The sequence below is a fragment of the Parambassis ranga genome, chromosome 3 (genome assembly GCF_900634625.1).
Source record: "Parambassis ranga chromosome 3, fParRan2.1, whole genome shotgun sequence".
Lineage (NCBI taxonomy): Eukaryota > Metazoa > Chordata > Actinopteri > Ambassidae > Parambassis > Parambassis ranga.
The window spans coordinates 7,391,295-7,410,317 of NC_041024.1; the positions used below are offsets into that span (position 1 = coordinate 7,391,295).

The window sequence follows — 19,023 nt, forward strand, 5'->3', positions numbered from 1 at the left end:
GATCCTCCGGAGGATCCTCAGGAGGACGCGGCCTCCTGAGACCGCGTAGGCTGCGTCCTCCGAAGGATGCAGACCCTGAATTGGGACACAGCTACAGAGGCATACAAAGCTCTGAATTGCTCTGATTCTCCAGCAATTCAGAGCAATCCTTCACATCAGCATTAAAAGCAATGCTTCAGCTGCAGCAATCAAACCTTTTCTAGTTTCATTAAGTTTTCGCTTTTTTTATACATTTTATAAATGTAAGTGTAAAAATCAAGGGAAGTTTTGAAATAAGAATTTGGAGACGGTGATATCGCGAGATTTTGTTCAAACCGGAAGTGTATCTAAGTGCTTCCTGTTATGAGCTTTCAATGTATTTTTCGTAGCATTTAAAACTTTGAGAAATTGCTGCCTTGTATCCAAACTCTCTTCAACCAATACAGCATCAAGAGAATATTTACTGGTATTTGTTCAATTAAATGTTGCCGGGGGAAAATAATTGTGGTAAACATACTTGGCTTGTTAGCGTTAGCTAAAGAAGCTAGCAGCGGTAATGGCAGCACCCACTCCACCGATATCTGCGCCTGTCTTAAGGTTTGTTTCTCTCTTTTACATCTTTAATATGTAACATCAAACAAATACATTTAAGAGCCTGATTGAATTCCTATGCAGTGTTGCAATTGGAGCATAGTTTTATAAGCCAACCAACGTTATTACTGCTACATTTTACAGTTTATTATAAAAAAAGTAGCCATGTGGAAATGTAAATGTGGAATGATTACGTTTCAGCAATGTAGCAACTTCCATAATTGCGTCGTTACACTTCTGTTTGACAGTCAATAATCTGCTATAAAAATAACAATGCAAACATTGCGTTCACTATAAATTGTTTTATGATGTTACGTCAGTCAGAAGCAGCGTAAGGCTGCTCTAAGAAAGGAGAGAAGAAAACGAAAACGGCAAGCTCTCGCCCAAGTCAGACAATCTACTGCTGAAGAAGAAGAGGAAACAAATGATGGAGATGGTGAAGATGATGATGTTACTGAGGAGGAAAGGTAGGTCCTGCTGCTTCCTTTCAGCAGCACATTCAGTGATAGACAGAAACCATGACTGGACAGCTCTTTATGGTGTTTATCGTTTCAGACTGCGGCTACATGAAGGTTGGCTGGAGAGAGAGAGGCTTGCCCAGGAGGAGTTCAGACTGCAGGTGGAGCGAGAGGAAGCTGCAAGGAAAAGAAAAGAGGAGGAAGAGGTATTCTACTCAATGAACATGTTGAAACACATTTAAACTTTGTCAGTAGGTTACATGTTCATATGTTCCCACAGATAATGTATTGGCTAATTTAGAAGTTTTTAACCAGTGATGTATCGCTAGAACACCCAAATATTAATATCCTTTGAAGGCACTTAAGGAATGACTTTGGAAATATACTATAGTTTATTTTCTTTTGTCAACATATATAATGGAGCAGCAGGAACAGTGAACATTGCACTTGCTTGTTGTAGCACTTTGTTTCTTTTCAGTGAGCTTGAGTATAGCTGTTTATTTCTAAGCTTTATTTCTAAGCTCGCAAACATCTGTAAATCTTTATATTGTCAAAATATGGTCCATCCTCATGGACCATTTTGTGCAAACAGACTGTTTAGTGTGGTAATTAAATTGCTAATTTGCAACACAATGTTAATATCTTCATGTCTTGTGTCCTCAGCGGATGATAAAGGAGGAATGGGAGGCCCAGCAGAGGAAAGAACAAGAAGAAAAAGAACAAAAACAGCAGGAGAAGCGAGACAGAGAGGTGAAACGGGCTCCAGGAAGATAAAAACTAAAAGATATATATCCTCTTCTACCTGATGATAAGTTTCTATACAATGCATCCTAAAGTGAAGACACAGTTTGCAGCGTAATGTTTGTATGTTTGCTTTGTACACGGTTCTCTTTAAACCTTTCCTTGACTGAATGGCACAAGCAACCATCTTACTCCTTAACTGAGATACACTCAAAGAGAAAAACCCTTACAACACCTTCAGCTCTCACAACAAGGATGTATCTTTTACTTTGTATGACATCTGTCTGTGAAATTGCTCCAGAAGACTCAAAAACCATATTTGCATCCTGCCAGTTGTGCCTATCGGTCTTTAAGTTGGTCTTAACCCAGATATCAGATGTGCTGCAGTATGTTGACGTCTTCATATTTTCACCAGCCGTGTTTTTACACCATTTATAGGAGGCTGTTCAGAAAATGTTGGATGAAGCTGAAAGTGAGGTATTAAAACACACATGGATGTGCATTGAGTATAATTTGGAGAGTGCTGATTGGATAGCAGCATCTCATTATAGTTTATGTAAGTTAAGTATTTTTGTTGCTGTTCTCACTTCCAGCTGGAAAATGGAAGACCGTGGATGAACCCTGAGGCTCCTGTAACCGTGAACTCTGAAAACTTTGGAACAGAGCGTGACATAGCCAACTGTCCATTCTTCCTTAAAACTGGATCATGCCGGTTTGGTGACAGGTACTGTTTGGTTTTCTTTTTCAACTTACAAGGTTAAATATATAAACTTTCTCTCCGAGCAATGCATAATGGGTGTGTTTCTTCTGCCCTCTGACTTTGTGAGACCAGATGTTCTCGAAAGCACATTTATCCTACTGCCAGCCCGACTCTGATGATCCGCAGCATGTTTAAGACATTTGGCATGGAGGAGTCACGGCGAGATGACTACGACATAGATGCTTGTTTGGAGCACAGTGAGGAGGACTTACAGGAGGCTTTCCTCGAGTTTTACCGTGATGTTCTGCCCGAGTTCAAGAGCGTTGGCAAGGTGGTGCAATTCAAGGTGAGATCAGGTTGGGTAGCTTTTCTTACATAATATTGATTTTGTTTTACGTGTACAATGGCAAATACAGATTATTTAGAATAGGAGATGGGGAAAACTATTGTTCCAGTGTAAAATTCTGTACGGCTACGGCTGGGATTCAGCTTCACTGATATTTCTATTCTTTTAGGTGAGCTGCAATTATGAACTACACCTGAGAGGAAATGTTTACATTCAGTTTGACACGTAAGCACATCACACATCACACTTTGTCTAAACACATAAACTGCTAAAAGTTTGGATTTTAACTCTTTATTCTCTTGTCTCTGTTGTCTGTGTAGAGAGGAGCAGTGCAAAGAAGCCTTCATCAAGTTCAACGGGAGGTGGTATGCAGGTCGGCAGCTTCACTGTGAGCTATGTCCTGTTACACGATGGAAAAATGCAATTTGTGGTGAGGTTTCAAACACAGCAATGTTCCAGAGAGAGAATGTTAAGTTCTGTGTATGAACTATTCCTTTTGTCTTCTTTTTAGGATTGTATGACAGACAGAAGTGCCCTAAAGGGAAGCATTGCAACTTCCTGCATGTATTTCGAAACCCTGGAAATGAATTCTGGGAAGCTGACAGAGACCTACACTTGTCTCCAGACCGCAGCATCAGAGGGAGTCGCAGAGATGGGTGGCATTCAGAGAGACATGGAGAACGATCTTGGAGGCAACGTCACCACAGCAGAAGCCCGGTAAGATCAGAGAGGTCGTACAGTAGACGAGAGGATGTCAGACGCAGAAGCAGAGAGAGAAGGACCTCACATGAGCACAGAGATGACATGGGGTCATGTAGATCCCAACACAATGACCGAAGGAAAGATCGACATAAAAGTCGAGACAGGACAAGGAGCAGAAGTAGAGACAGACAGACAGACAGGAAAAGAAACAGTACAGAAACAGACGGGGAACATAAGCAGAGGAACAGAAGTGAGGAGAGAGACAGATCAAGAAGTACAAGCAGAGAAAGGAAAAGAACCAAGCAAAGCAGAGAAAGGAGCCCCAAGAATAAGAAAATGACTAATGTTGACACCAACACACACAGTCGACAGAAACACTCTAAAAAGAGCAAAAAGAAACACAAGAAGAAACACAAGAAGAAAAGCCGAAAGTCTGAAGGGACTTCATCTGGAGAGTCTGACGAGGAGAAAAAGTCAGAGGATGAGATGGTGGATACACATCCGGCACAGAGCCCCAGTGGAGAGAGAGGTGAAACAGAGCCAACTCAAACGAACTGTGAGTGTCAGACTGTGTGCAGTGAGAATAACTTAAGTTCAGAAGTTAAAAGTGGACAGTCCAACACTGAGATTTCAAGTGAGCTGACTGGAAATGTGGACACGGGTGCGTCACAAAGTGAATTATAGGGGTGATTTAGGACATGATTCATGTTGTCTATCATTGCACTACATGATTTTCTTAAATAAAAAAATATATAAAAAATATGAACACACTTCTTTTGTGTACATTTATTGATAACCTTCAAATATAAGAAACAAATGTGTTGGCAGTGGTTGATACAAAAAGTCATTTCCTTTGCAGAAATCAAAGGTTTAATATTCACTTATAATGCTCAACAAAAAAACCTTGTTCTTGAGAATACAGAGAAAATATGACTGCCACAGTTTGAGATGAGCATTTTTCATGTTGTTGGTTGACAGTAGTGAATATTTCATGATGTACCCTGATATGTGCTGTTAATCCTCCTTCTCTTTAGAGACCTGTCTTGACATTGATTGAATAATTACACAATACTGATATATTGTATCCAAATAACAACCTGTTGTTAGAAATCCCTTTTCTGCCACCATGTTAGTCTTCTATAGACACCATTGAGAAGGTAAAACACAGTGTTCTTTGGTCACATTAGTCTAGAGTAGAGCCAAAGTTTTAGAATCCGTAAGTGTTTTTTTTGTTTTTTTGTTTTTTTAAATCTATTAGGGTCACTCTCCTATCCTGACTAAGAGGGGGGGTTGACCTAAGATTTAGCTCAAGACATCATTACAAATTTAAATGTTTTTCTGAGAAAAAAAATCAAAAGAAACAAAAGGACAAATAACAGCAATAACACAGAAAACACTGAGTTTTAGCAAAACTAAACAAGTTTTAACAAGTGATCAGTTTCTGGTGAGGGACAGCCAAACACAAACTTATACACACACCTACTTAACATATACACTAACAGTGATTACAGCTCAGTTTTACTTAACTGGTGAGTTGAATTTACCTAACGATTGTAACAGTGTCAGTGATTCCCTCTCATGTATTACCATCACATCGAGTCACAGCACTGCGCATCCAAAGACAATTGTTTAGCAACAATTAGCAATAGTCCTCAAAGACCCGGTAGCATCCATTTTCATCCAGATGTGATGAAAAGAATTCTGTTAATTTCTTCAGAACAGATTCAGATTTTTAAAAAGAACTACAAGTATTTGTTTTTCATTTAATTTAATTCATAGCAATGTGGTGGTAACACATGTGAAGCACCAACCAGCACCTTTAAAAGTACTTCAAGCCAAAAGCAGCACATACAACTATGCAATCATAGATGATGTTAATACAATGCAGGATTTTAGGGCCGGTGCTACATTGTTCTCTGCGGAGATTTAAGAAGATAGGGAGGTGAAATACTGCAGAGGGGGAGCCTATACATAGGAGACACATCAACACCACAGTTGGCACCACATTGAACAGACAAATACAGAGTTGTACAGTACAGATTAATACAGTACGCAAGCGGTGATTATATACATACAACACTGACACAGCAAAGAGGAGAACAGACAGAATACAGACATGGATGTTGCCAGATCTACGTCTGGGACAAAGAATTGAGGCAGCAGCTTGATGATCTATGTCAGCCCAATTTCTTCTAAAACACTCCGTGGTGCCTCAGCCTCCTGTAGATGAAGAAAAGATAAATGTTACTTGCAGGCACACTTGTCACTGGACTCATTTGTCACACATTTTGCAGCACAACGCCCCACTCAAAATCATATTTAATAGTACATGAGTCATAATTGTGAGTTGCTAAATGTGTGACGGGAACAGGAGGCCATTACAGTGAGGTTATCTAACAGGCCTGCACAACCAGCCATGCTGTTATAACAATAGTACCGAATGCTTTGCTAAATATAAATCACTGAGAACTGAATCTGTCGACTGCAAGCACCGGCACGAGGGGGAGAGAGGAAAAGACAGAGGGGAATTAATCAAGTGTTGGGGGCTTAAAATAAACAAGTGATAGCAGGTGTGGATGGTTGCAAGGTGGAATAAGCAATGCATCAACATCTTATATCTTCTGTCTGGTTTAGAGGTCACATTGTATTGCAAATTAGTTCTATATTTACATTTATTAATCTTCAGCAATTTTGATAATCTATTAATCGAGCTAACATGCACTAAATATGCGAGAGCCAGATATCCAATTTGATTTGATGGCCCCTTGGTCTTGTATGACAGTATGAATGACATCCTTGGAGTTTGGAACATTAGTTGGGCAAAGTAATAGGTAAAGATTTAAAAGACCAAACACTACATATCAAATCATTGGCAGATTATCCAAACCTCCTGCAGCAGGTCAGCCTGCTCGATGGCCTTCAGCACGTTCTTCTTGGATGTTTCCTGGGCCTCTCCGCCCAGCAGGAACTCATCCAGGATAAAGTAGGCCTTCTCAAAGTTGAAGATAATATCCAGCTCACACACCTGTGGAGCCACAACACCACACAGAACAGCAGCTCAGAGGACACAGTGTCTGCACTTCAAAACCTTAGATATTTGCTGTGATTTTACTACAGATGTACGTTAGATGATTTCATTTACTCACACTGCCAAAATATTTGTCCAGCAGCTCCACGTATCTGTGGATAATCTCAAGGGTTATCAGCTCGTTATCCTGATCCTCGACTGCACAGCAGAAATACAGGCTGGCATATCTAGTACATAATGAAATAGTATATGCAGGTCAGCAGAAAAATTTGAAATTATTTCACAAAACAATATTGGCAAGCAGTTTACATCATCTAAAAATCCTGGACTCACCTACACAGGAAATAAGGGATAAGGATCATACAGTGTAGATCATGCACCGTCACTGTCTTCTAGCCATTTGACTGTGTATTTCTGTTTTTTTTTTTTTAAATGTTTTTATTGAGCCAGAAGTATATATATACAAAAGGATTGTAACAATCAAAGCTCCAGTTATTTCCATAAACCACTGTTACATAAACAACATAAGAAGCAACAATGGAAGCAACAACAAAGGAGCACTTGCCCTACCCTATCCTCACCCGGTCCCCACGGGACGATAACACTCGTCACCTTGTCTAAAATAGTTCTGTCCGCTATGCAAGGTTTGTATTTACAAGAAATGAAATAAAAGGTTTCTTTTTTAATTTCCGATGTAGGAACTGATGCATCCTTCCAAAACATCAAAATACATTATTACATCTTAGCTGTAATAAGGCATTAAGAGAGAAAACATTGTTGTGCCTCATTTAGCTTCTTAGACATGTTAAAAATTAAGAGTCCATGTTCCAGCTCAAGCACAATGTTTATGATTTTAGATATAATCCTAAATATATCATTCCAGTATGGCTGTAATTTAGGACACAACACAAAGTGTTTCTGTTTGATGTAGTGACCACATAAAGATGTGTACTTTAGGACTCATCAATCATATGCAGTTAAAACACAAACCTCTTTGTGTCCTTGTCATCAATTGTTCAGCAGTTATTATTTTAGAGGGGGTGTTTCTGGCTTTCAGAACACACCAGAAGGTGAGCCCCAAATGCCAGAAATCTCAGTTCTTGACAAAATAATCACTGAATCACTGGCTCTCATAAACAAACCACCACAGATGCAGAAGTGATGTAACAAACCAAACTTGAACACATTCGATTGCTAAGATCAACTTCTGACATAAGAAGTTTTACAACAATCTCAGTGCAGCTTATTTAGAAGTTCAAGTTTAACACAACACTGCTGCAGTACATTGTTATTAACCTATACAGAACTTTAAAATGTTTTTAAAATGCATCCCTGTCACAGACCTCTGACAGGGATGCATAAAGCATACTTTAAAGTTCTGTAAATATAATGTTTTTTTATAAAAATGTAAAAGTTCTGTGCATGTTGTTTTATGCATGTTGGTTGATGATTTGAAGGAATACATGGATATACACATCCATATGAGTGTTAAATGCCATGTTAGAAAGACAAACTGAAAGATAATATAGATTCAAATCCCAGTGTTGAATCTTGAATTTCTCTCCTACCTTTTGTACACAATCTTGAGGTCTCTCCATTCCAAGAAGCTGCACATCTTGGGTTTCCTGGCCAGTATTGTCTGCACGAGGTCTCTGGAGATCTTCTTCCTCTCCTTGTCAGACAGAGGGACATACCACTTCTGCAAACGCAGCTTTCCCTGCCGGCTGAACAGCAGCATGAACTGCATCTGAGGAAGTAGAGATGACTATAGTTGAAATGATACAAACATTTGCATTAAATACATTAAGATCTATTGTAAGTTACAAGATAGATGGAGCTGAAGACATAATGACACAGCCAAAGGTACAGGAGCATTTAAACTAACTAATCAACGAGGATATGTCATTTAATAAGTAATGGCTTAGCATACTCGTAAAGTTCATTGAGTATATTTTTAAAACAATCACTCTTAACGCCAAAGCAGTAAATACGTAGGTATGTACTTGGGTAACGCGACAAAGCCACCTGATTATGTTTTTTTTATATTTCAAAATTATACATCGATGGGGCTTTAGCACAAAGTTTCATTAGCTCGTTTTAGCTAACGCTGCTTGCTTGATAGCTACATATTAAAATCAACAACACGTTACGTGTCATTTGCGCCCCCTCCTGCGACGCGTACTGATCTACAGCAAGAACAAGTAGTAAACACGACTCTTTACCTTCGACCGAGCCTTCGAGTTAGTCACTTAGACGACTGGTAACTTCAGTAAATTAAAGCGAAATTCATAACCAAATGAAATGAAGAAATACTTCTGTTGTTTCAGCAGGTTAGCTTCTCATCCAGCTTGATGCTAAAACTAGCTAGCGGATGGTGGTTGCTGGTGAGCCAAACATTTCTACGCTCTGATTGGTTTAAAAAGACTACCGTTCTGGGATTTGATTGGCTTATAGATTCCGTTATTCGCACGTCATTCTCACTTTCCAACAAATAAACATGGCTTCCTGTGGCTGAAATATATCACTTTAGACACAGCTTTTGACAGCCAATTCTACACTGGTTTGTTTTTCTGCACAAAATATTCATTATTTTATCTTTAGCATTTATTTTTATTTTCTTACAATGTTTGTTTCAGTTGCTGTAACACCCATAATGACCCATATCTATTTGCATGTATTTGCCACTGCATAGCAAACACACCAGACAAGATATATAGGCTGTCAATCCTTGCTACAGGTTAAGCTTATTTTGAATATGACTTTAAATGCATATCCTTCATATATTTGTTTATTTAAGTAAATACACATTATTATTTGTTTATTAACAGGGGCCTGCCCTCCTGCCAGGTTGCACCAGTGGCCCCCCAGTCTGAGTAGGTATCCTTGGAAATGAGAACATTTGTGGTACTTTGGCGCCCCCTGTCGTCAAACAATCAAACAGCAAGAACATAATGTTTTTGACAGAATGGATGTAGGCTACAGCTGTTTAATGTCCTCAGCCCTCCGGTGTCTCTCACTTAGATTTCACGTCGTGTCACGTGAAGCACTTTGACTGGGACATCTGTCAGGGTGTAAATAGGGGCTGTTAGGTTTAATTGCTAAATGTTCTTGTCGTAGAAACAGCTGAATGCTAGTCGGCTAACAAGCTTTAGCCGCAGCCTCTGCAGAGAAGTCAACCCCTGCACTACTGTAAGGATGGGTCGCAGCGTGGTGAGTTCCTGGTGATTAGCAGCTACATTTATTATGAAGTCGTGTAAATAACGTTATCGCTTTTTGAGCCGTAACGTGTTATGTTGTGTGTGCAGTAAACGGTGAGGATGAGGAGCCGCAGTAATTCAGGAGTGAGGCTGGACGGTTATGCCAGGCTGGTCCAAGAGACTATCCTGTGTCATCAGGTGAGTCCAGACAATGAAGCTGACAATCGTGGGACATTTGCACAGTGATGGATAAAAAGACTGCATAATAACGTAAAAGCACTGCATCGATCTTATTCATGTTCCACAGGTAGAAGTGTTTATTTATGCAGCAAAACCACTTTTTGAAGGAGTGATGTAATCATTTAGTGTAAAATATTTATAAAAACAAACCTAACCTATTAGACATACTGCATGTTGTCCTAGTATAACTGTAGGCTAATAGGTAGGTCACCACTGCCTTTGCTTGCACAGATGCTGTGAACTGTATGTAATTTTGTGATGTGTTATTTTGCTATAGAAATATGCGAGTTATGCAGGTATTGTGTAGCCTGTAAACCGGTGAGCTTCGACCAGATTGAGCTGCACAGAAATAAACAAAGTGCGAGCAAAGTTCAGCCCCTGAAAGAGGACCAGGAAGCTATGCAGCTTTATCTATCAACTCTTGAGTCCGCATGGGGGCACAGTAAACAGCTGTCCAAGTGACCCAGAGTGTACATAGCTGATAAAAAACAGTGTCACCTTTCAATTCACAGAATAGGCAGTATATATGTCAGGGTATAGGTTTAAAGTCAGGGAAGAGGGGGGCACAATTAAGTGTGTCCCTGATGGAGACCTGATACTTTTTAAATATTTAGTTTGCTTCATAACTATTAATAGATACCCTTTCCTTCCTTATCACTGTTTCAGCACTGTAACGATAACACTTAAAAACCAGTGTGCTTGTTTTGATGACAGAACCCAGTGACAGGACTTCTCCCTGCCAGCGCTCAGTTGAAAGATGCCTGGGTGAGGGATAATGTGTACAGTATCCTGGCCGTGTGGGGGCTGGGCATGGCCTACCGCAAGAACGCGGACCGCGATGAAGACAAGGCCAAGGCCTATGAACTGGAGCAGGTATGTGTGTGATAGAACGCCAGTGAGAGGGTTAATGTGTACAGCAGTGCTTGTTTGTTCAACCAGTTGGGTTGGGTTAAATATTTAAGAATAGCAACACGTTTTGGTGTCACGTTTTCATTGGATCAAGTACAAAATAGACTACCACAATATAATTTGAGATGTTCTGGCAGATTAATAATTAATTAAGCAAAATAAAAACACAGCATAACTTTGATACATTATTTGACTTCTTTACTGATTCACTGATGAAGCTTTTTTCTGGCAGAGTGTGGTGAAACTGATGCAGGGACTTCTGCAGTGCATGATGAGACAGGTAAGAAGCCACTGTGTGTAAACTGTGTTTACATAAAAACACCTTGGTGGAAGGAAAGCTGATACATGTCCTGGCTCTGAGAAGCATATTATTTATCAGGATATTGGTCATCCACCTTATCAAGTAAGATCTGTGCATTCTTTGTTGCTCTTGCCATCTGTTAGTGCACTCTTAAGATGCTGCAGAGCTCAGGGAGCTGCATAGCAAGTACATATAACCTGCTGCTGTGTTAACATCAGCAGAGCTAATCCTGTCCTGGTTCATTTTTTTTGGGACCATGTCTTCAGGTGGCCAAGGTGGAGAAGTTCAAACACACCCAGAGTACAAAGGATTGCCTGCATGCCAAATATGATACTCCCACCTGTGCCACAGTGGTCAGGGATGACCAGTGGGGTCACCTGCAGGTGGATGCCACCTCAATCTACCTGTTGATGCTGGCAGAGATGACTGCTTCAGGTAAAGTGGAAACATATCTCTCTTCATTGTTTATGTTTTTGCTTTCTATACAATAAATTGTTTTGGAATGTGTGATGTTATCGTGCAGGCCTGCGTGTCATTTCAAACTTGGATGAGGTAGCCTTTATCCAAAACTTGGTCTTCTACATAGAGGCTGCCTACAAAGTGGCGGTGAGTAACTCTCAGAGGTTTGTTTTGAAGGCTACTTTCTAGAGAGACTAAACTGTCAGTGAGTTCTGGGTAGAGTTTTACAAGACATCTGTTGACAATGTTACTGATGAAGAATTAGGATCACAAATAATGTCTTGATGTTCTTTATCCCTATAGGATTATGGGATGTGGGAGCGCGGTGACAAGACCAACCAGGGCATCCCTGAGCTCAATGCTAGCTCTGTAGGAATGGCTAAGGTACAGCACCACAGACCCAGAAGTAGGAATGTTGTTGTGTAAATGTGTATTTGGTTTGATTTGTGTATGTTTGGGGTGCAGGCAGCACTGGAGGCCATAGACGAGCTGGATCTGTTTGGTGCTCATGGAGGGCCAAAGTCAGTCATCCATGTGCTGCCCGATGAAGTGGAACACTGTCAGGTAGCACTGACTTCTACCATGTGTACTTCATGTGTGCTCCTCCTTCTTTCTGCACAGCACTCCTTTCTGTTTTCTTTTAGTCCATCATGTGCTCCATGCTGCCAAGAGCTTCAACTTCAAAGGAGATAGATGCCGGTCTTTTGTCTGTCATCTCCTTTCCTGCATTTGCTGTGGAGGATGCCGAGCTGGTGGGAATCACAAAGTCGGAAATCATCAGCAAACTGCAGGTACAATTCTAAGCATATATAGCGTAGCTTGTACAGAAACAGACAGAAACATTGCACAGTTCATGTATTTTAACCTATTATTGAAGGGTCGCTATGGCTGCTGCCGCTTCATCAGGGATGGATACCGCTGTCCTAAAGAGGTAATATACTCTGCATATTGAAAATCTATGTATGATGTGTTTAAGAGCTGTAAGAAAAAATAAATCCTCCGCTGTTGTGTCGCTAGGACCCATCCCGGCTGCACTATGATCCTGCGGAGCTCAAGCTGTTTGAAAATATCGAATGTGAGTGGCCTGTGTTCTGGACTTATCTTATCTTGGATGGTATCTTTGCTGGAGATCATGTGCAGGTAATAAAACCAAACACACACTTGTCCAAATGTAGTTTTAGTGTCACTTGGAATGACAGTGCAATTACAGTATTAAAGGAATCACTGTGTTTTGTGCAGGTGCAGGAGTATCGTGAGGCGTTGGAGGGTATTTTGATCAGAGGGAAGAATGGCATCAAACTGGTGCCTGAACTTTATGCTGTGCCACGTGATAAGGTATACTGCATGTTGCATCCTGCCAATTCATTTATTATGTAATCTGCAGCTGTAAAACAAAACAAAATTGTTGCTTCTATTGTCTGTATAGCAGGCAGCCACCACCAAGTGTGAGCACATTTTTTGCCTCTTTCAGATGGAGGAGGAGTACAGCAATCCTCACTCAGTGGACAGAGTGGCTATGGGGCAGCTGCCACACATGTGGGGACAGTCGCTGTACATCTTGGGCTGCCTTCTGGCTGAGGTAGTGACTTGTATGCAGCTTTAAATGTTGCTCTCATTAGGGTTCCTGCTCAGGAGAAATGTACATTTGAGGAAAAAAGGCCACAAATTTAAGCATACAGTTAAACAATATTTCTCCCCGTGTCTTTTTTAGGGCTTTTTAGCACCAGGAGAGGTAGATCCTCTCAATAGGAGATTCTCTACCAACTTTAAGCCAGATGTTGTTGTACAAGGTTTGTGATAAGCTTGGTGGAAGCACAAGCTGAGACACTGAGGAAAAAAACATGCCTGGGTTACCCACCCATGACATTGATTGATTGATTTCTTTCCATGTGTCTGTCAGTTTGTGTTCTAGCTGAGTCAGAACAGATCCAGGAGCTGTTAAGAGATCTTGGGGTCGAGGTACAGACGATGGCAGAGGTTCTACCCATCAGGGTCATGCCTGCCCGCATCCTGAGCCATGTCTATGTCAGACTAGGTAAACATGTGCACTTTCCCTTTGTATACAATTGAATGTGTTCAATAATTTGAGTAATGACTGGTGCCATTTCTACAGGAAACTGCAAGAAACTGAATTTGAGTGGACGGCCGTACAGACATATTGGAGTCCTGGGAACATCTAAATTCTATGAGATCAGAAATCACTCTTATATATTCACCCCACAGGTAGAAGTCGGAATTTTGTGATGTTCTTATTCATAAACACAAGAACAATGCTAGGTTTTGGGTTCTTTCTCTCTATCTTCAGTTTCTGGATCAGCACCATTTCTACCTAGCACTGGACAACCAGATGATTGTAGAGATGTTACGAACAGAGCTGGCTTATCTCTCGTCCTGCTGGAGGATGACCGGAAGGCCCACTCTCACTTTCCCCATCACCCACAGCATGCTGGGTACTAAGGCTCTAATATCCAAAGCAAATTAATGTACAACTAAATATTCAGTAGCATATCTTTCATTATCTATCTATCATTAAATTACATGGTTGCATGCATAAAACTGTTAAAGTTGTATTTAATGTTGCACGTGTAGTTGTGTTCCTGATGTGTATAGTGTATACAAAGTGTATTTACGCTTTATCTGCAGTTGAAGATGGAGATGCGATTGATCCATGTATCCTAGCAACTCTCAGGAAAATACAGGATGGCTATTTTGCTGGAGCGAGGTTTGTTTCCATCTACAACACTGGCTCGCATTCACCATAAGTGTGGTTAAATCTCTGTTACATAACATCGGGTTGTTTTGTCACCACAGGGTGCAGATGTCAGATCTCTCCAGCTTCCAGACCACTTCATTCCACACTCGCCTTAGTTTCCTGGATGAAGACATTGACGACAGCTTACTGGAGGATGATGATGATGAGGATGATGATGGTGAATATGGAGAGGAATACACCACCTGCAGGCCTTCAGGTAGTTTGTGATGAATGAAGTGTCTTTCAGTTATGCCTGATTATATACTGTACATAAATGTGACATGTATTACCTTTAATATAGAGGGCTCAAAGGACACGTTTGACCAGTACCTCACCCAGCTTCTCCATAGCACCACCACCAAGTGCTATCTTCCTCCCATCCAGAGGGGGCAGCACCACATCTTCAGTGCAGAACACACTACTCGAGACATCTTGTCTTTTATGGCCCAGGTCCAGGGCCTAAACATCCCCAGTGAGTTTTTACAAGTAGTAGTAGATATGGTTGAGATTTGGAAATGATATCACTTTTAAACTTAAAAAAGTACCTAAACATGGTTTAGAAATATTTTATATAAAGAATTGTTATAATTCGTGTTTGTGTTTCAGAGTCTTCCATGTATCTGCCTGTGACTCCGGTCATGAACAAACACCGTAAATCTCTTAACCTCCTTGAAGTCCCTTATTCTCAGCAGCCCCCTCATGTAAAGCAGCAGAAGGTAAAGACAGCAGATCTTTCCAATAGAGTTTCAATTATGATCTCAGCAATTACCTCAGCGAGTATGTTTTTTTTTCTAGCAGCCCCACAGTACTGCAGATCTGCACCTGCCTCGAGACTCTCAGGGCAATACAGACTTTGCAGCACTGGTGAGGCAGCTGAAAGAGTGTCCCACTCTGCAGGACCAGGCTGACATCCTCTACATTCTTTACATTATGAAGTACGCAATCAGAGACAAAGCTACAATACACAAATCAACCTTAAACAATGTTCTATTTGTAACTGCCTGTTTTTGTTCCCCGGAACCAGAGGAGCGGATTGGCAGGTGGAGTTATCAGGGCCTGGGCAGGGTGGGGTTAATGTGCGCTCATTGTTGGAGGAACTGTACGTACAAGCTGGAGCCTCCAAAGAGTGGGGCCTCATTAGATACATCTCTGGAATACTACGCAAGAGAGTGGAGGTGCTTGCTGAGGTCAGTAGAAAAACTATTTTTACTGCAGTCAGAAACAGTTGTCTCAGAGTTTTCACTGTCAGCAGCATAGAGCTGTCTGTATATAATCCTAGCACCATGTGTTAACCCTACTCAGATTGGTTCAGCCACCAATTCTGTTACCAAAAATGTGCGCAGAATCATTCCACCGGGGTTTGTGTTTTTTCAGGCTTGCACTGATCTGATTTCCCATCACAAGCAGCTGACTGTAGGTCTGCCTCCTGAACCCAGGGAAAGAGTGATCACAGTGTAGGTTACTGTTGAAAAATGTCTTTGTAGCTGGAGAGATTTTTTAAAATACATAAACCAGCATTTGTTTCTCCTTTTCAGTCCTCTTCCTCCTGAAGAGTTAAACACGCTTATCTATGAAGCCAGTGGTCATGACATCAGTATAGCTGTACTCACTCAGGTAATGTTATTTAACATTTTGATCTGTCTGACAAGAGTGTGACGGTTCTGACAGCTGTGGCCTGTGTGTGTTTGTCATGTAGGAAATCATGGTCTATCTGGCCATGTACGTTCGCTCCCAGCCTGCTCTGTTTGGGGATATGCTCCGGCTCAGAATAGGACTCATCATGCAGGTGATGGCCACTGAGCTGGCTCGCAGTCTGCACTGTTCTGGTAGGGAAAAAAACATACCGTCACAAAGCACTTACACCTGTGCATTGCAAAAAAGTAACACCTGTTTTGTAGGCGAGGAGGCATCTGAGAGTTTGATGAGCCTGAGTCCGTTTGACATGAAAAATCTGCTTCATCACATCCTCAGTGGCAAAGAGTTTGGAGTTGAGAGAAGCAGTGAGTGGAACTTTTCCTTTAGCATTTGTGTTGACTGTATATAACCTCTCCTGACATGTTTTCAGTCACATAGACACACAGAGAAGTGTAACATCCTACGTATACTGAATGATTACCACTTGAATTATCTCTGACACTTCCATAAACCAGGAGAAATGCTATGAGACACAAGCTTTTTCTTTGTTTTCATCTCTGCCTCTTTTCATCAGTGCGCCCAATCCAGTCCACAGCCACTAGTCCAGCCATCTCTATCCATGAACTAGGCCACACAGGGGCCACCAAGACTGAACGCACAGGAATACACAAGCTAAAGAGTGAGATAAAACAGGTGGGAAGCACTCATCAAATCAATCCATTTATTTTTTTCTAGCTAATGTATCTTGAGAATAGAATAACACTGTTCTTGCTTTTGTTTCCAGCTGGATGACTCTCTGCCTATCAGTGTGGGTTGGCTTTGATAATACTTAGCATGTGACATGTGACAAACCACACTGCTCATAAACACCACGCTGGCCTCTAACATTTTGTCTGCCACAGCGCCCTCCATCGCTGAAGGAGAACATGCTTCGCTGTGTTTCCATGTAGAAATTGTCTGTCAAGAATCTTGTTTTACTAGAACAGTGTCATGTCTACAATATCTTTTCAGCAAATGTGTGATGTGCATTTTTCATGGTTTGTTATTTGTGACTTTGTACAACAGTCAATTTGCTTCCAACAGTTGCATTCTGCTCTCATGTGGCTGCAGCATAGACATGCCTGCAGGATGAGAACCATGATAACCATGTCAGACTATCATCTGTCATTCATTTCCATATAGATCCTCAGCGGCGGTCATTCCTTGAGTAGCAATGTCACTTCTCCTCGCTCTACGGTAAACCATTTCATCTCAGCTGCATTAAACTTGGTTCGTCCTTCCTAGGTTCGCAGTAGTTGACATTTGATCACATCACATGGAGACACAAGTGTTCCTTTATTTAGTGATAAGGGTGTCTGTAGTTAGTCTTTTTGTTACTCAAATTTTCTGACTAATTTCTTGCATCTATAACCTCTCTATATAACTTACAGAGGAAGAAATGTGCCTTTTGTTACTAATAACACCAAGACTTACAATACTGACACCCTTGTCCTTTAAAGTGTTATTGTGCATGAATAACTGCATGTGGTCAGTGTAACCACCGATAAATGTTACAGCTGTCATTGTGTTTGCATAGGTGGGTGAGAGAAGAGGGGCACGGCTACAACAACATGTATTTCAACCTTATTTATGTGTATTTGTTATATGACAAACCTATAGATAAGTGTGCCCCCTGTCAGTGCACTGTACCCAACACCAACACCACTAGTTTGTTATGGAACAGCAAAGCCTAACATAAATAAAAATACATGGAGATAAGGTTGAAAATTAGTACAGAGAATCCGTATGTTGTTGCATTAATCTGTTCTCTTCCCACAGCGCTGTAGCAGCCCTTCCACCCCAAGTGGAATCCTGTCCCCAGTGGGTCCAGGAGATGCACAGCTGCACTGGGAGGAGCGGCATGGTCAGTGGCTGAGGAGACGCAGGCTGGATGGGGCTATCAACAGAGTCCCTATGGGCTTCTACCAGAAGGTCTGGAAAATCCTGCAAAAGTGCCATGGGCTGTCCATCGATGGATATGTGTTGCCCTCTTCTACCACTAGAGAGGCAGGAACCCACAATCTTGCAGATTTAAGACTTTCTGTATGTGTGTGTGCTTTGATTAATGTGCCTGGTCAATTCAATGTTTTCTGTATAGATGACAGCAGGAGAGATTAAGTTTGCGGTGCAGGTGGAGTCCGTCCTGAATCACGTTCCTCAGCCAGAGTACCGGCAGCTACTAGTAGAGACTGTGATGGTTCTGGGCCTTGTAGCTGACGTAGACGTGGACAACATTGGGGGGATTATCCACGTGGACCGGATCCTGCATTTGGCCAATGACCTTTTCCTCAATGAACAGGTAGGCTATTACTATTCGTCATGGCAGGAGATACATTTGTGTTTGATAGGATGTTCACTGAGGTTCTCTGCACTTTTAGAAATCCCACAGCACCAGTGATTATTTCCTTGAAAAGGACCCAGCAACTGGAATCTGCAACTTTTTCTATGACAGCGCCCCTAGTGGTAGCTATGGCACCATGACCTATCTCTCCAAGGCAGTGATCACTTATGTCCAGGACTTCCTGCCAAGCTCCAGCTGCCTGATGCAGTGAACATGCAGACCTGTGTGCCACACATGAACAGGCCAAAGGCAAGCAGAGCTTTTCAGTATCAGCTGTTACATTTCATGTGGTGCTTGTAAGCAAGAGTGCACACTTTAGTAAGCTTTCATGCAACATCGTAGCCTTGGCAACTTGTGCAGTTCAAGTGTTTTGTCCGTGTGAGCCTGGGGCGTCAGCGTATTTATAACGTGCTAAAATGTTTTTTTACAAAATATATATCAGTGTTACTTAATATTACACTAACAGTTATCTGGTTTGTCATTGGGTACATCACACTGTATGTTTTAATTCTTTTGGGCCTGGTCATTATCACAGTGAATATTTTTAATTAATATATACATAATGAATTAATTAATTTTTAAATTGTAATCATTTTATATCAAAT

At 41.2% G+C, this 19,023-nt stretch overlaps 3 protein-coding genes across 4 annotated transcripts; 2 read left to right on the top strand and 1 right to left on the bottom strand.

The window, feature by feature from the left end:
- Positions 1-327: 327 nt before the first annotated feature.
- zrsr2 (zinc finger (CCCH type), RNA-binding motif and serine/arginine rich 2) lies at positions 328-4,283 on the top strand. Its single transcript, XM_028401115.1, has 10 exons — positions 328-576; positions 891-1,037; positions 1,126-1,234; positions 1,692-1,778; positions 2,208-2,246; positions 2,363-2,493; positions 2,602-2,815; positions 2,985-3,040; positions 3,136-3,245; positions 3,327-4,283. Exons 1-10 carry the CDS (start codon positions 536-538, stop codon positions 4,199-4,201), a joined length of 1,809 nt encoding a protein of 602 aa, XP_028256916.1. The 5' UTR covers positions 328-535; the 3' UTR covers positions 4,202-4,283.
- An 86-nt stretch (positions 4,284-4,369) lies between these two features.
- Positions 4,370-8,961, bottom strand: LOC114432968 (AP-1 complex subunit sigma-2-like). The gene is made up of 5 exons (XM_028401119.1): positions 8,768-8,961; positions 8,114-8,292; positions 6,664-6,772; positions 6,405-6,542; positions 4,370-5,737 (listed from the first exon to the last, which is right to left on the bottom strand). Exons 2-5 carry the CDS (start codon positions 8,290-8,292, stop codon positions 5,690-5,692), a joined length of 474 nt encoding a protein of 157 aa, XP_028256920.1. The 5' UTR covers positions 8,768-8,961; the 3' UTR covers positions 4,370-5,689.
- Positions 8,962-9,470: 509 nt separating this feature from the next.
- On the top strand, positions 9,471-18,629 carry phka2 (phosphorylase kinase, alpha 2 (liver)). Of its 2 annotated transcripts, none has more exons than XM_028401116.1 (33): positions 9,471-9,755; positions 9,851-9,940; positions 10,697-10,855; positions 11,124-11,171; positions 11,459-11,627; positions 11,716-11,798; positions 11,955-12,035; positions 12,117-12,215; positions 12,296-12,442; positions 12,529-12,582; positions 12,669-12,791; positions 12,891-12,986; positions 13,123-13,230; positions 13,363-13,441; positions 13,552-13,686; positions 13,765-13,874; positions 13,957-14,101; positions 14,295-14,373; positions 14,463-14,620; positions 14,705-14,875; positions 15,010-15,119; positions 15,199-15,338; positions 15,428-15,590; positions 15,778-15,857; positions 15,939-16,017; positions 16,100-16,229; positions 16,302-16,403; positions 16,613-16,731; positions 16,823-16,846; positions 17,221-17,274; positions 17,857-18,084; positions 18,176-18,376; positions 18,456-18,629. In XM_028401116.1, the coding sequence occupies exons 2-33, from the start codon at positions 9,863-9,865 to the stop codon at positions 18,627-18,629; spliced, it is 3,726 nt and encodes a 1,241-aa protein (XP_028256917.1). In that variant the 5' UTR covers positions 9,471-9,755; positions 9,851-9,862. The 2 variants fall into 2 exon arrangements, with proteins under 2 accessions (XP_028256917.1, XP_028256918.1); XM_028401117.1 differs by having other exon boundaries at positions 15,202-15,338.
- Positions 18,630-19,023: the final 394 nt, after the last annotated feature.